We start from the raw sequence: 13,514 nt of genomic DNA on the forward strand, positions 1-13,514 counted from the left end.
TTAGCCAGTAAGACATTTATTGAACTTTTATTTTTGACAGAGGTCTTTCCTTGAACTTTTGAGGTCACCTCTGCTGTATCTCCTGGGCCTCACTCCCACCCACAATATGAGTGACTGCAGCGCCAATATAAGTCCCCACATTCTTCTTTTTCTCTTCCTCCTTAGGTTCCAGAACTGAGTAGTTCAAATGTGGAGAGTTGCAGCAATAGATTCCTGAAGATAACAGGCCGTTCAAATTCTACCGCTTGCTGGAGATGTGCGGGTGATAATCAGTTCAGGGGCAGGATGTGAGACCACATGGTCTCACGTGCAATATCCTCCCCAGACCATGTCAGAGGGGCCTGGGTGACCACACAAACAGATTTGGAAGAAAAATGAGTGTGAGAAGGAAATTTTTCTAGTAGAGGAGTGTGGACAAGGCAGTCCTGGTTCTGTAGAGTTCTTGAGGCCTACGATGATCACTCCATTGTCTGGGACTCACATCTGTGTATAACCCTGTATCCTTAATTATCCTCTTTTAAAAGTGATAGTTTTTGTCTTGTTAGGGTTTCATTGCTGTGAAGGGACAACATGACCAAGTCAACTCTTATAAAATACATTATTTAATTTAAATGTTTTTTAATTATTCACTTTACATCCCACTCACTGCCCTCCTCCCAGTCACCCCCTCCCACAATCCTTCCCACATTTCCCCTCCCATTCTCATCTGAGTGGGTGGAGACCTCCTGGGTATCCCCCTTCCTTAGTATTTCAAGTCTCTGTGAGGCTAGGGGCATCCTCTCTCACTGAGGCCAGATAGAGCCCAGCTAGAAGGACATATCCCATATACGGGCAACAGCTTTTGGGATAGGGCCTGCTTCAGATGTGTGGGACCCACATGAAGACCAAATTGCACATCTGTTACACAGGATCTGTGAGTGTAGACTGGTTCACCCCAACAGCAGGTTGGTGAGCATTTACCATTCTTCACACTGTATCTCCAGAGCCAACATTGCCATGGAAACTGTCTGCTTCTCACAACCAATTATGTTTTGACAGAGAAAGGGCACAGGGTTCTGAGTCCCCTCTTATACAAAAGGCAGAGGACAGAGGGATCAGCTGCTGTAATGTTGAGATTGGTGAATGACTGGGCAGTACATACCTTTTGAACTTGGATGGATGCCCAGGACCTTGCTTAGAATCCAGCTTAGAATCCTCTTTGCTGAGACATAAGACAGAGTGGCATCAGAGGAATACCCTGGCTGTCACCACTGTTACAACAGATGGTTAATAAAGGCTTTGAAACTCTAACCAAGGAGGTGTGAGAGACTCAGTGGGAACAGGTGCTGGTGTAGAGAGTGGTCTCCCAGTCCCTTGGGCCCTTTAGACCTGCTTGCTACAGTGAGCACATGGATTTGGTCATGACAAGAGCACTACATTGGACATATGGGCCTTCAATCACGTTTTCCTTCTGAAAAAGATTCCTTTACAGCTTAGACCTACCTATGTTAGTGGGTTAGGACCTCAACTGAGACTTTAAGTCCTGAGTATAAGTGTGTGTGTGTGTGTGTGTGTGTGTGTGTGTGTGTGTGTAGTGTTGTACTAAAGAACATTTAAAGACCATGGAGAGTAACGATGTGGTTAGGGCCAGGAGGATCTCATGGGAAACAGGCATCAGGACTATAGCGAGCTGTAGAAACCTTTCTAAACAGAAGTCTGGTCTGGAAGCTGCCTTGGAAGTGCTAAAAGAAACAAGAAGACCTGCAAAGGGATGGGGGTTCCCTTGGGTTTCCTTATCAGGTCTTGGACTGGGCAGTGTTCTAGGCTCCAAGTAAATATCATAGGACAAATGGGGAATGGGGGATTTTTCTGCTGTTCTCTGCTTTTCTGACCTTACTGTCAAGAGTTGTTTCCATTTGCTAGCACAAGCCTTTAATAGTGAGACTGTCATCCCTAAGAAACCGCAAGTAATCAATAATTCCCATGAACATGCATGCAGTTACCAAACAGAGAGTGATTGGGTGATGATGCCAGAGATGAGGTATGGGCTACAGTTTTGTTGCCAATGCCCTACACCGAGTATTAAAGAAATGGCCTTCTGACAGGAGTTACATGCAAAACAATGAACTTGGATAGATGCCCGGAGGAATTCACCAAAGCATTGTGCATGTTCCCAGTTGGATTTGGTAAGACATCTGGTCATTAATTATTTCACTTAAGACTATAGACACTAAAGAAGTTCAGATTGTAGACCGCACACTCTCAGGTGTGATTAACATTTTGCTGTACCAGAAACATCTTTCCGGCTGATTCTCTGTAGTCACTTTAAGATGTTTAAAGTCTGACCAGTCTATGTGATTTCCGTGACCTTTTACTTGATGTAGACAACCACAGACTAGTCTTTAGGGCAAGCACACCGCTCTTTTAGCCAACGTTTTGTCTGCAGTGTTATTTAACTTCAGAGCACTAAAAGTGTGAAGCAGATCTTCACCACCGGAAATGGAAACACTGGCCTGTACAGTGCTCTTGGCACTGCGAGGTTTTAGACAGGAACTGCCTTCTCTGATGGACACTGCCTTGCTTCTAGTCTGACTTTTGTGACTTGCATTCCTCCGATCATTGGCATTTGTTTAAATATTCTGATGTCCTATTGTCCCCCCTCTTCTAGTACTTGTGTAGTTTCAGCTTTAGCATTTGTATGTATTTAAGGTTTAGTTTTGAGTGTGGTGTAAGGAATTGATTCACTATTAGATTTCCCCATCTAAGTAACAATCTGCTTGTCCTCATACCACTTATTAAGAACTCATTGGTGTCTTTTTTTAACTTTAAGATTTATTTATGTATTTATTTTATCTATGAGCGCTCTATCTGCATGTAAATCTGCATGCCAGAAGAGGGCATCGGATCACATTATAGATGGCCAGGAAGAGCAGCCAGTGCTGCTGAGCCATCGCTCCAGCCCCAGAAGTTCATTATTCTCGTGGGTTTGAGGTTTGTCTTAAATGGGGACTTTAGGGCTGGAGAGGTGGTTCAGTGGTTAAGAGCACTGACTGCTCTTCCAGAGGTCCTGAGTTCAAATCCCAGCAACCACATGGTGGCTAACAACCATCTATAATGAAATCTGATGCTGTCTTCTAGTGTGTCTGATAGTAAATAAATAAATCTTTAAATGGGGACTTTAAGGGGATTTCAACTCTGTCCTTTGATCAAGCGTATCTGTCTGCATAGCTCAGCAGTGAGGTGGGGTGGAGAGAGAGAGAGAGAGAGAGAGAGAGAGAGAGAGAGAGAGAGAGAGAGAGAGCCTTGCCCTGGTGGGAGAAACTAGTTCAGGGAGTGAGATGAGGGGACATGGAGATGCATGGCTTAGGGAAAGGAAGACTCTCATCTTGATCCTTAGGCTGAGGAAGGTAGGCGACTGTATCTAGACACACGTCATTGGGTACTTACTGGAGAAGGGGTGTTTAAGCTCCTTCAGTATCAATACAAGGAAACCTAATCCCTGCTGGAAAGGGATTACATGAGCAGTGACAGCTACTGAACCCTCGGCAGTAGCCACTTTATTAGAGAGGTCCTGTGGGTGGCCCTTGCACTGTCTATCATGTGAGAATGCAGGAAAGGATCGTTGTGATCTGGTGATCAGCCCATCATCAGACACCAGATGCTGGTGCCCTGACTTTGAACTTCTCAGGCTCCGAAATGTGGCAAAATAAATGTCTGTTGCTTAGTGTACCACTAAAATACCACTATGTGGTATTGTGACATAGGAGTTCAAACACATTAAGACAGTGCCAAATGATATTTAATAAATGAAAATTTACACTGTCCAGGAGACATTAATAAGGGCTATGGAAATTCCCTAAAGCTGGTCTACGTCTGAGACAGGGAGTCAGCAAGTCCCTAATACCTTGAGGAAAGACGTCTCATTGTTCTTTTGATCCAGGGCATGAAGCTCTGGATTCTGGTGAACACAGCTGGAGGGTTACCACTGCTGCTTCCATAGGAGACGATGCCCTGGGCCACATTATTACATACCAGAGGACCACCAGAATCACCCTGTGGGCAGAGAAGGAAAAGGATGTGAAGCTAGGCTTTCTGGCTCTTGCTGCCCTATGATGTAGGCTCCCAAAGAAAGGTATGGGTTGGGGGCTTCCTTTAGTTGCCTGTGTGTGGGCGATGGGCTTTTGATGGGTTTGCAGGAGTCAAGCTCCTGGGTCTTTCAGCTGCTTGGCTTCAGATCCTGCTAAAGTTACTGCCTCCAGCTTACTCCATCAAGGTACCTTCGCCTTCCCCAATAAGGTAGATTGTGGGCCTTCCTGATATTTCTGAAGAGGAAAAACTCTTCACTCTGCTCTAGTCCCCAGGCTTGAAGTGATGGAGACCTGCCCTGCTATATCCTCTGTCAGCCCTGAGACCTTTGTCCCAAGAAAATTACTGGTGGTGTTCACACTCTTACCTTGAAGGCAGACTTCCTTTCTCTCGGGTTTCCCACACAGATCTGAGTCTGGCTGTTGTAGAATTGGAAACGATTGGCGCACGTTTGGTCCGTCTGCACTCTTAGCTTCACCTCCTGGAGTACATTTGTCCCCCTGCGCTGGCTCACCAGGCCCCAGCCAGCCACTGTGCACAAAGCCCCTGGTTGTACTCTCTTGGTGGCTTGAGGCAGAGCCACGGGCTTCACCGCTCGACTCCTCCGGGCTCTACTCCTCAGCTGTTAGGAGGGATGAAGGCATTCCAGCTCAGCTGCTATCACCCATCAGCACTCAGGGATTCCGAGTCCCCCACACCACCCTGGAATCCTGCCCTGACTTCCTCCTGAAAAGCCACATGCCAAGAGGGAGCCCGCAAGCCTGGAGAAGCAGTGGTCAGAAAGGGAGTACCTGCAGTAGCATGATGTCATTCTGGATGACTGGCGGGGGATTGTAATCAGGATGGCGGATGGCTCTGAGAACAGTGATGTGTTGCTGGGTCCCTTCTTGCCTTCGAATGTTGTGGGCCCCTAGGGTAACATTTATGGAGCTGCGAAAGAAAGATCAGTCTAGAGGTAGATACGTTAACCAGGATCTTAGATCCAGCAGTTCAGCAGGGCAGACCAATGGTTCAGGGGCAGGCAAACAATCGGGAGAGAGTGGGAGGCATGGGAGGGCCCTGGGTCTGAGCCCTGCCTGCTGTTTCCCACCTGGGGAAACCCTGAACTGGGGAAAGCAGAACAAACAGAAACAGTTTGGGTTCACAGCGCCCAGCCTGATCAGAGCCTCCTTTTCTTGCATGGACACTTGCTTCTTGCCTCCCTCCTCCTGGTCTCATCCTGTCTCCAGAATTCATTATCATTATCCTTAATTGTAATTGCATATTTTCAGCTCTGCAGAGGGAGTTTGAGGACTTCCTGGGAAACTCCTGAGTTCCTCACCTTCCAAAGCAGTGACCTGCTGTGAGGACAAAGTCTTCTCGCACCAGAAACCCTCCACAAGCACTCAGCCCTTCTGGACTCTGGATCAGAAGAAATGCCATGTAGGGGTGGGAATTTGGCCTGGCTTCTCGGCCTCCAATGATCTTTCCTGCAAAGAAGCATGTGGGCTTACCTGTACACTCGGGAGCTTGCTGACAGTGCCAGGTAGGCAGTTTTGGAAAGGCTGGATGTGGGGGAGGGAGGTGACACAGAGGAGCTTTGCGGGACATCAGGCACAGGGAGAAGATGCCAAGGCTCCTAGCTTGAAGGGAGACTCATCTCCCTCCCAGACCCTTGTGTGCTCTTTCTCCAAAGGGAGAATGATGTTTTTTCCATACGAGGCTGATTGGCTATTGAGGCAAGGTGCGTTCCCAAAGCGTGAGCTTTCTCTGTTCCCTGGTGCTTCCTTCCTCAGAGAGCATCCCATGGCCCGGAGTCTACCTTCTCAAAACATGGGACTAGATATGGACGGCTGAATAAATTTATGTAGAAAATATTTATAAAGTACTTACTGTGTGTGTCAGGGCCAATAACAAGACTCTTGTACATTAACCAATTTAATTGCCGTAGTAACTCTCTGAGGCAGTATTAATACAACCTACATTTTATAGGTAAGGAAACTGAGGAGATGTGAGTTAAGTAACTTGCTCAACAATACAGAGTAGGATTACTACAACATGTCTAAGTATATAGGACAGGATCCGATCTCTGAGGTATGGTTGGCCACTCACCTGCCTCATCTTCTTGGAATAGAACAAAGATCAACAGAAACAGGAGTGGCTGCATCTTTCCAGAACCGTTGCTAAGTCAGCTGCTGCTTTTACTTTTCTCTGCCAGACTTTTATCCTCCCCTGGAGAGGAAGGAAGGGTGTGCTGAGGGACCACAGGTCCATTTCCCTGCTCCCGTGATAGGTTTCGTCACCCCAGGCTTCCTAGGAGGCTTGCACACCAACTGCCAGTGATCTGGGAGAAGAGAGAGTTGTCCACACCAATGTGGTGCCCCACACAGTTGCCGTGTCCTCGCTGAGAGCAAAATAGGAATCTTTGAATAGTAGGTACCAAGTTCACTGTACACTCTATAAATCAGGGAAACTGGTGACTACTCCCTTTTCTTCCTCTCCTTGTGAGATTAGGGCTTCAGTTGACATTCATATATACATCAACATGGCTATGTGGCTGAAATGACCGTGAACTTCTGATGTTCCTGTGTTCACTCCTGACTGCTGGAGTTCATCACCGTGTCAGGTTTATGAGGTGTTGGGGACCAAACCTAGGGTCTCATTGCATGATAGGCAATCATGACATCTGCTGAGCTAAAGCTCTCCAATTCTGGACCATTTCTTCCCGTGTATTTAGTAATGCCCAAGGACAAGGGTGAGTAAGTGACAGTGGGTGAAGACAGCAGGAACGTGCTAAAGAGGGAGAAAGAGAAATAAAGCCTCCTGCCTTCATCCTTACTATTGCTCCCACTTCTTTCTAGGAGTTGCCAAGGTGGATAGAATGGCCACTCTCCTGAGGTCGTGGAGGGAGCTACTGGAGAAGGAAAGGGCGGACCAAGCCTCTGATATTGACTGATTTTCTTGGGGCACCTGAGCAGCAACCCACTCTCAGGGGAAATCATAACTCACTTGAAGACTTTTTTGCCAATTCTGGCAAAGCTCTTTGTGTTCTCTGGGATGCCCTGCATGCTGTGGGGCTCAGTCGGTTGGCTTGTTGAGAGGTCTCTGATCTTTGCTTGGAAACATTTGGGGTCCCATATCATTGATGGCAGAAGACATCAGTCAGCCTGGTTTCCATTCCCCGCCTTGGAGCTTTAAAGAGAAGACACGTTCATTGCTTATAACATGCTCATCAAGAAGAGCTGGGGTCAAATAACGAACAGCAGGGGGGGAGGGCAGGGTGGAGGGGGAGGTGACACCCAAGAGATCACTGTTACACAATGGATCGTTAAACCTGCTGAAGAACTTCTAACAGATTCAGTGTTTGCTGCAGACCATTATAATCCTGTATCTCTTTTCTGGAACAGCTGACATATTTCCTCATATACCGAGCCTGGCAGGCTAACTCCTAAAAAACGTGGAAGTTAAGGATTCTCCCCCACCTCATACACGGTTTTCCACCTATTTTACAGTTGCACGTACCTTAATCCCATCTTAATCTATGTTCTCTGACATTTCTAGTTTATTGTTTTAATTAATTAATTAATTTTGTTCGTTTTCTTTTGTTTTTCAGACAGGGTTTCTCTGTGTATCCCTGACTGAGCTAGAACTCAGCACTAGGCTGGCCTCAAACTCAGAGGTCCCCCTGCTTCTGTCTCTTGAGTGCAGGGATAAGGGACATGTGCCATCACAGCCAGGCTTGAATCTTTGTTTTTGTAGGAGGGATAGCATAGGGAAGAGAGAAGAGCAGCCCAGCACCTTTGCCTCTGGTACAATTTCATTTCAGGGATACCTCAACGTTTTGCTTCATTTTAGAAGTGTGATCCGAATGAAAACAAGGGGAAAAGGATAAAAAAATAGCCTGCGTTTACAGAAAGGGAGGAATGAAAGACACACATCCAGTTATGTAACTACAGGCGTGTGCAGGGCATTTTATTCCAGGGGCCACGGAATTCATGCCAACCTTCCCGCTGAAAGCAACCAGAAACATGGCTGTTTAACATGATCTGGCGATGTCAAAACCCGAGAAGCCTGTGCAGGAGCTACTCTCAGGCCCCAACTGAAGGAACAGTGAGTCTAGGCAGGAGGGTACAGGTGTCCAGGTAAGGTACTGACCCCAGGAATTATGAACCTTTGATAGTCACAAAATCAGAGTCTGCTATACGACTCCTGCAGGCAGGGCTCCAATCTTTTGATGTGGTTAGCATAACTCTAACACCAAATTCAGAGAAAATATTAATCTTTATCTATGAGGATATGATGTGTCGTATTTTCAAGTTCTTATTGGTGCTTGGCCTCATTTTCTCCATAGAAAGATTTTTTTTTGATGAGGTGTGAATAAAGATAGTTTATTTTTTTTCCACGCAGAAAATATATGACCATGTAAGACACTAGAAACTTGTGCTTTATAAATATCATTTATCAGGGTGAAAAGAAGACAAAAACTTACTATGTCAGAGGATGCAATCTCTCGAATTAAATGTTCAGCCAACAGCCATACCATATGTGAAAGGAACATTACAGGGCAATTTTACTTTTGAATATATATCAAATTTGATACACATAAAAACACCAATTAACAAAAATTTACCTCATGAGAGGATTGAGCTTTATTCTAGGAGCACGTGGTTGCCTTTGCATTTGAAAATCGGTTGCTATAGTAACAACCGATTACAGAGAAACGTTACTTTCACGTGATGCAAGAACAAAAGGAAAAAGTGCCCAAATACCTGCCAAAATTCAGTCACTCACTGCATATTTTTACAGCAAACTAGAAACAAATCTGATTTCATAGAATCCCACACTATAATCACAGTGAAACATCGAAAACTTTTTCTAATAGAGCAAAAAAAAAATATATAAAAATATCTGGATAATAAATTGCTAGCCATTGTCTTCCATGCCATGCTAACAGTTTGAGCTAGTTAGACAGGAAATAGAAGTGAAAGGGTTAAAGTCCAGACAGGAGGAAACCAAGCTGTAACACTGGTGGATAGGGAAGTACATAGAGAGACTTTAAAAGAATCTGCAACTAAATTACCATTATTGATATAGGGGCCTAACATAGGGGCTGGATAAAAAATAAAATAAAATCAATTGTGTTTTTACAAATGTAACAATAGTGTTAGAAAATGAAAAAATGCACAGAACACATGAAACTCAAGAAGAATGACCAAAATGCGAATGCTTCACTCCTTTAAAAGGGGAACAAGAATACCCTTGGCAGGGAATAGGGAGGCAAAGTTTAGAACAGAGGCAGAAGGAACACCCATTCAGAGCCTGCCCCACATGTGGCCCATACATATACAGCCACCAAACTAGATAAGATGGTTGAAGCAAAGTAGTGCAGGCTGACAGGAACTGGATGTAGATCTCTCTTGAGAGACACAGACAGAATACAGCAAATACATAGGTGAATGCCATCATTAAACCACTGAACTGAGAATGGGACCCCCGTTGAAGGAATCAGAGAAAGAACTGGAAGAGCTTGAAGGGGCTTGAGACCCCATATGAACAACAATGCCAACCAACCAGAGTTTCCAGGGACTAAGCCACTACCCAAAGACTATACATGGACTGACCCTGGACTCTGACCTCATAGGTAGCAATGAATATCCTAGTAAGAGCACCAGTGGAAGGGGAAGTCCTTGGCCCTGCCAAGACTGAACCTCCAGTGAAGGTGATTGTTGGGGGGAGGGCGGTAATGGGGGGAGGATGGGGAAGGGAAGCCCATATAATGGGGGGAGGATGGGGAAGGGAAGCCCATATAGAAGGGGATGGGGAGGGGTTAGGGGGATATTGGCCTGGAAACCGGGAAGGGGAGTAACAATCGAAATGTAAATAAGAAATACTCAAGTTAATAAAGATAAAAAAAAAGAAAATGAAAAACATAGCAAGTTAATATTTAATTGCATGGAAATGATAAATTAACTACATGAAAATCTACAAGATATGTGATACCTTTTTTGGTTAAGATGATAAATATAAACAAAGGATCTTATAAGAAGACTTAAACACAGTGATTCCATGTGCATGAACTTGAAGGCAATACTATAGAAATGCCAGTTCCCCAAAGTCGACATGTAGATCCATTCCTCTTGAGAAATACTTTGTAGGATTCTTTCCAAGAGTGTGTGTGTGTGTGTGTATGTGTACATGTGTGTATGTGTGTGTGTGTGTATGTGTACATGTGTGTATGTGTGTGTGTGAGTGTGTATATGTGTGTGTGTGTGAGTGTGTATATGTGTGTGTATGTGTGTGTGCGCATGTGCACATGCTGATGTTTGATACAAAATATGGAGAATTCAGAGGACAACCTATGGGGGTTAAGTTTTCCTTTTAGACTGCACACAGTCGTATACTAACACACTTTGTACCACACCAGGGCCAACTCTGCTCAGATTAGACGAGACTGGGCATATTCAGGGTGGTATGGCTGTTGGCTGCATATTTAATTTGTGATAGAGATTTCATCCCGCGACATAGTAAAGACTAAGATTCTCTTCTTTCTGTTTAAGAGAAATGATATTTATACAGCACACACATTTCCAGTGTCCCAGAGGGCAGGCATTTTTACGTGGAAAAGATAAAACTGTGCCACATCAAAAATTCTAGAGGGAGGACATGGACCAAATGTGAACAAAGACTTGAAAGTATGATGTATCAATATCTATCATAAATAAAGACTTTATATACCATAGTTAAGAGTAAGCAGCATAAAGAAAACAATTGGTGGATTTGATACATTAAAATTGAGAGGAAACAAAGACAAAGGTTCTTTAGAACACACATAGTCAGCAAAAGACTTGTGAATCAAGTTACATAACAGACCTCCATAAAGCAGTGTGAAAGATAAATAATTAAGCATAATGGACTTTAGTAGAAATCTCAAAACAGAACATCCAGCTGATCAATAAACATCGGGAGAGTTGCCGATCTCATCTGGTACCACCAAAGCAGCAAGTTAAAACATCACTACCCATCCATGGATATAAACATGAGGACGATTGTGCCCAAGGAGGGCACAGAAGGCAGCATCAAGCCAGAATCGCAGCACTTCAAGGATTGGCGTAGAGAGACATAGGACCTTTCTGGAGAATGGTCCACTTCCTGACATAAAATGCAATGATCGCCTCGTAAGTATTCCTTCAATGGTAGGCATGGAATCTGTGGACTTTCCAAATGAGTATATTTTTCAATATATACATATATACATATATACATGTGTGTGTCACACACATACACACACACACACACACACACACACACACAGTCTGCTTGCTGTAGGGTAGGTGTTGGAGAGAACATTTGAGTGGAGAGTGGACTAATTAGAGCCTGTACCTTTAAAATGTTTTTACTTTAATAAAAAAATGTGGTTTAAACGAGTAGGACTGTGATAGGTTTCACAATGTCCATAACTGGTGGCATCTGTTTCCTGCTGTTCCACTACATTTCTGTCAGTTACAGTTTTTTCTCCTTTGGGCTATTGGGACGTTAAGAGTAGGTTTTCCCATCTCCTTTCTGGGCTGCATAAGCCCCACATTCTGATCCTCTGGGCAAGCAATGATCGGCTGCCACTGGCTCAGAGTCCTTCTAGCTCCCCACCCCCAATCAAGAAACCAATTTAGTTGTTCTTGACTTTGTAGAGGACCGGGGCTATATTGACCTCAGGTCCTCAGGGTGCCTTCCTGTTACTCCTGAAAGGGTATGTGGGAGCATCTCAGATGCCTCCACTGTGTGTGGAGATTTCATCAGTGTTGGTGCTGGGAGTAGGCTGTATCACAAGCGGTCCTTCTGAAGTAAGTGTCTGCAAGCAGCAAGATCATTTAATGGAGACTTGGACTGTGTGTTGCTCTCAGTGAAAGAGTAGCATTTAACAAAGTAGAGACAGAAGCTCCAGACAGTCCCGAAGCACGTGATTGCAATAGCAGATTTGCTGGTGTCTACACAAAACCCTTCAGATTGAGAATTTAGAAGGAACAACACGTGCACATATCTCAGGTCTTCAGCGTGCCTGGCAGAAAGCTAGTCCTGAGGCGAGGCGAGGTCAAAGTGAACAAGAAGAGTCCACCTCGAGACCCTTTTGGCAAACCTCTCAGACTATCTAAATAAGCACATAACGATCATGATATAGGTATGGAATGATGTGCTATCTAGCCAGTTAGAAAAGTTCATTTTAAAGTTTTATTTGGTGCCATGCAGAAACCTGCATTCTCTTATGGTGAGCAGAAAAAAGCAGAGTGTAAAACTATGTATTAATTTAATTCTAATTTTGTGGAGGGAAGGGGGCAATAACCAGAAAGAAGGGCAATCTCATATAACCCTTACTTGTGTCATTATATTGTCTATTTTTCTATAATGAAAATGATTATTTTTATTTACCCTGGACTCCACATCGCTGTGTGGCCACAGATGACTTTGGATTCATAATCCTCTTCTCCACTAGTGCTGGGGTTACAGGCATGTGCCCCCATGACTGACGGGGCTGAAATGTATGAGTTTTATAAGAAGAGAAAATTTTATGTTGCTTGCAGAAAAATGAATGGAAGTGGAGATCATTAGGAGAAGTGAAATAAACCAGGTTCATAAAGACAGATGTCACATCCTTTCTTTCAAGCATGGATTTTGGAGACAGGGCGATGTGGTAGTTGAGGGGGACTATTAGAAATATGGAAGGAGGTAAGGCTTGGGGCAGGAGGGAAAGGGTAAGGGCGGCTGACTATGATTAAAATGTGTCATACGCGCATTAGGAAGTTCCCAAGTGAAAGCCACTGCATTGTAAGATCAGTGTATGACAAAAGAAGATGGGAGAGGGCAGAAAGGCTGAAGTCTTGCCCATGGATCCTCACAAAGATAGTGGTAGTAAGCATTGTAATCACCGTGAGCTAAGCAAGTCCCTTTGTCCCCATCTCAGGTGAGGCTGAGATGCTGTATTGTGACAGTTGTGGTACAACAAATGAGAACGCATCAAAGCTCTCCCTAGAAAACGCCTCAGGTTGAGAAGGGAGGGAGTACTGGGAGACACAACTGGAACTGTGGGGCATCTCATCAACGAGCCAGAAACCTAGAGCAATAGAGACTCCCAGGAATCTATGAGGGTGACCCTAGCTAAGGCTCTTAGTAATTGGGAGATATGAAGCCTGAACTGGCCATTTCCTGTAACCAGGCAAGACTTCCAGTGGAGGGATTTGGACTCCAGCCCAGCCACAGAATCTTTTGTTTTTTGGTTTTTTTTGGAAGATAAATTGTAATTATATTTATGTACAGAAAACTTAAGTGTACATTTAACCCAGTTTAGTGGTGAGTTCTTTAGCCTTTGCTTTTCCAGCTTGGGAATTCGAGCCACAGAGTTAGGACCCAGGACATTGCCTCCTTCCCAGTCACGGTGGATCTCGTCATAGCCATCATTATAATTGGTCCTAATAACTTCC

At 44.5% G+C, this 13,514-nt stretch overlaps 1 protein-coding gene across 2 annotated transcripts; it reads right to left on the reverse strand.

Moving 5' to 3' along the window:
* Ctsg (cathepsin G) lies at positions 1 to 6,344 on the reverse strand. 2 transcript variants are annotated; one of them, XM_087585250.1, is made up of 7 exons: positions 6,157 to 6,322; positions 5,387 to 5,534; positions 4,857 to 4,995; positions 4,433 to 4,687; positions 3,884 to 4,032; positions 1,142 to 1,201; positions 1 to 555 (listed from the first exon to the last, which is right to left on the reverse strand). In XM_087585250.1, exons 1-7 carry the CDS (start codon positions 6,209 to 6,211, stop codon positions 504 to 506), a joined length of 858 nt encoding a protein of 285 aa, XP_087441376.1. In that variant the 5' UTR covers positions 6,212 to 6,322; the 3' UTR covers positions 1 to 503. The 2 variants fall into 2 exon arrangements, with proteins under 2 accessions (XP_087441376.1, NP_001099511.1); NM_001106041.1 differs by lacking the exons at positions 1 to 555; positions 1,142 to 1,201 and having other exon boundaries at positions 3,757 to 4,032; positions 6,157 to 6,344.
* Between the last annotated feature and the right edge of the window lie 7,170 nt (positions 6,345 to 13,514).

Source organism: Rattus norvegicus, chromosome 15, assembly GCF_021556685.1.
Source record: "Rattus norvegicus strain SHRSP/BbbUtx chromosome 15, alternate assembly SHRSP_T2T, whole genome shotgun sequence".
NCBI classification, from domain to species: domain Eukaryota; kingdom Metazoa; phylum Chordata; class Mammalia; order Rodentia; family Muridae; genus Rattus; species Rattus norvegicus.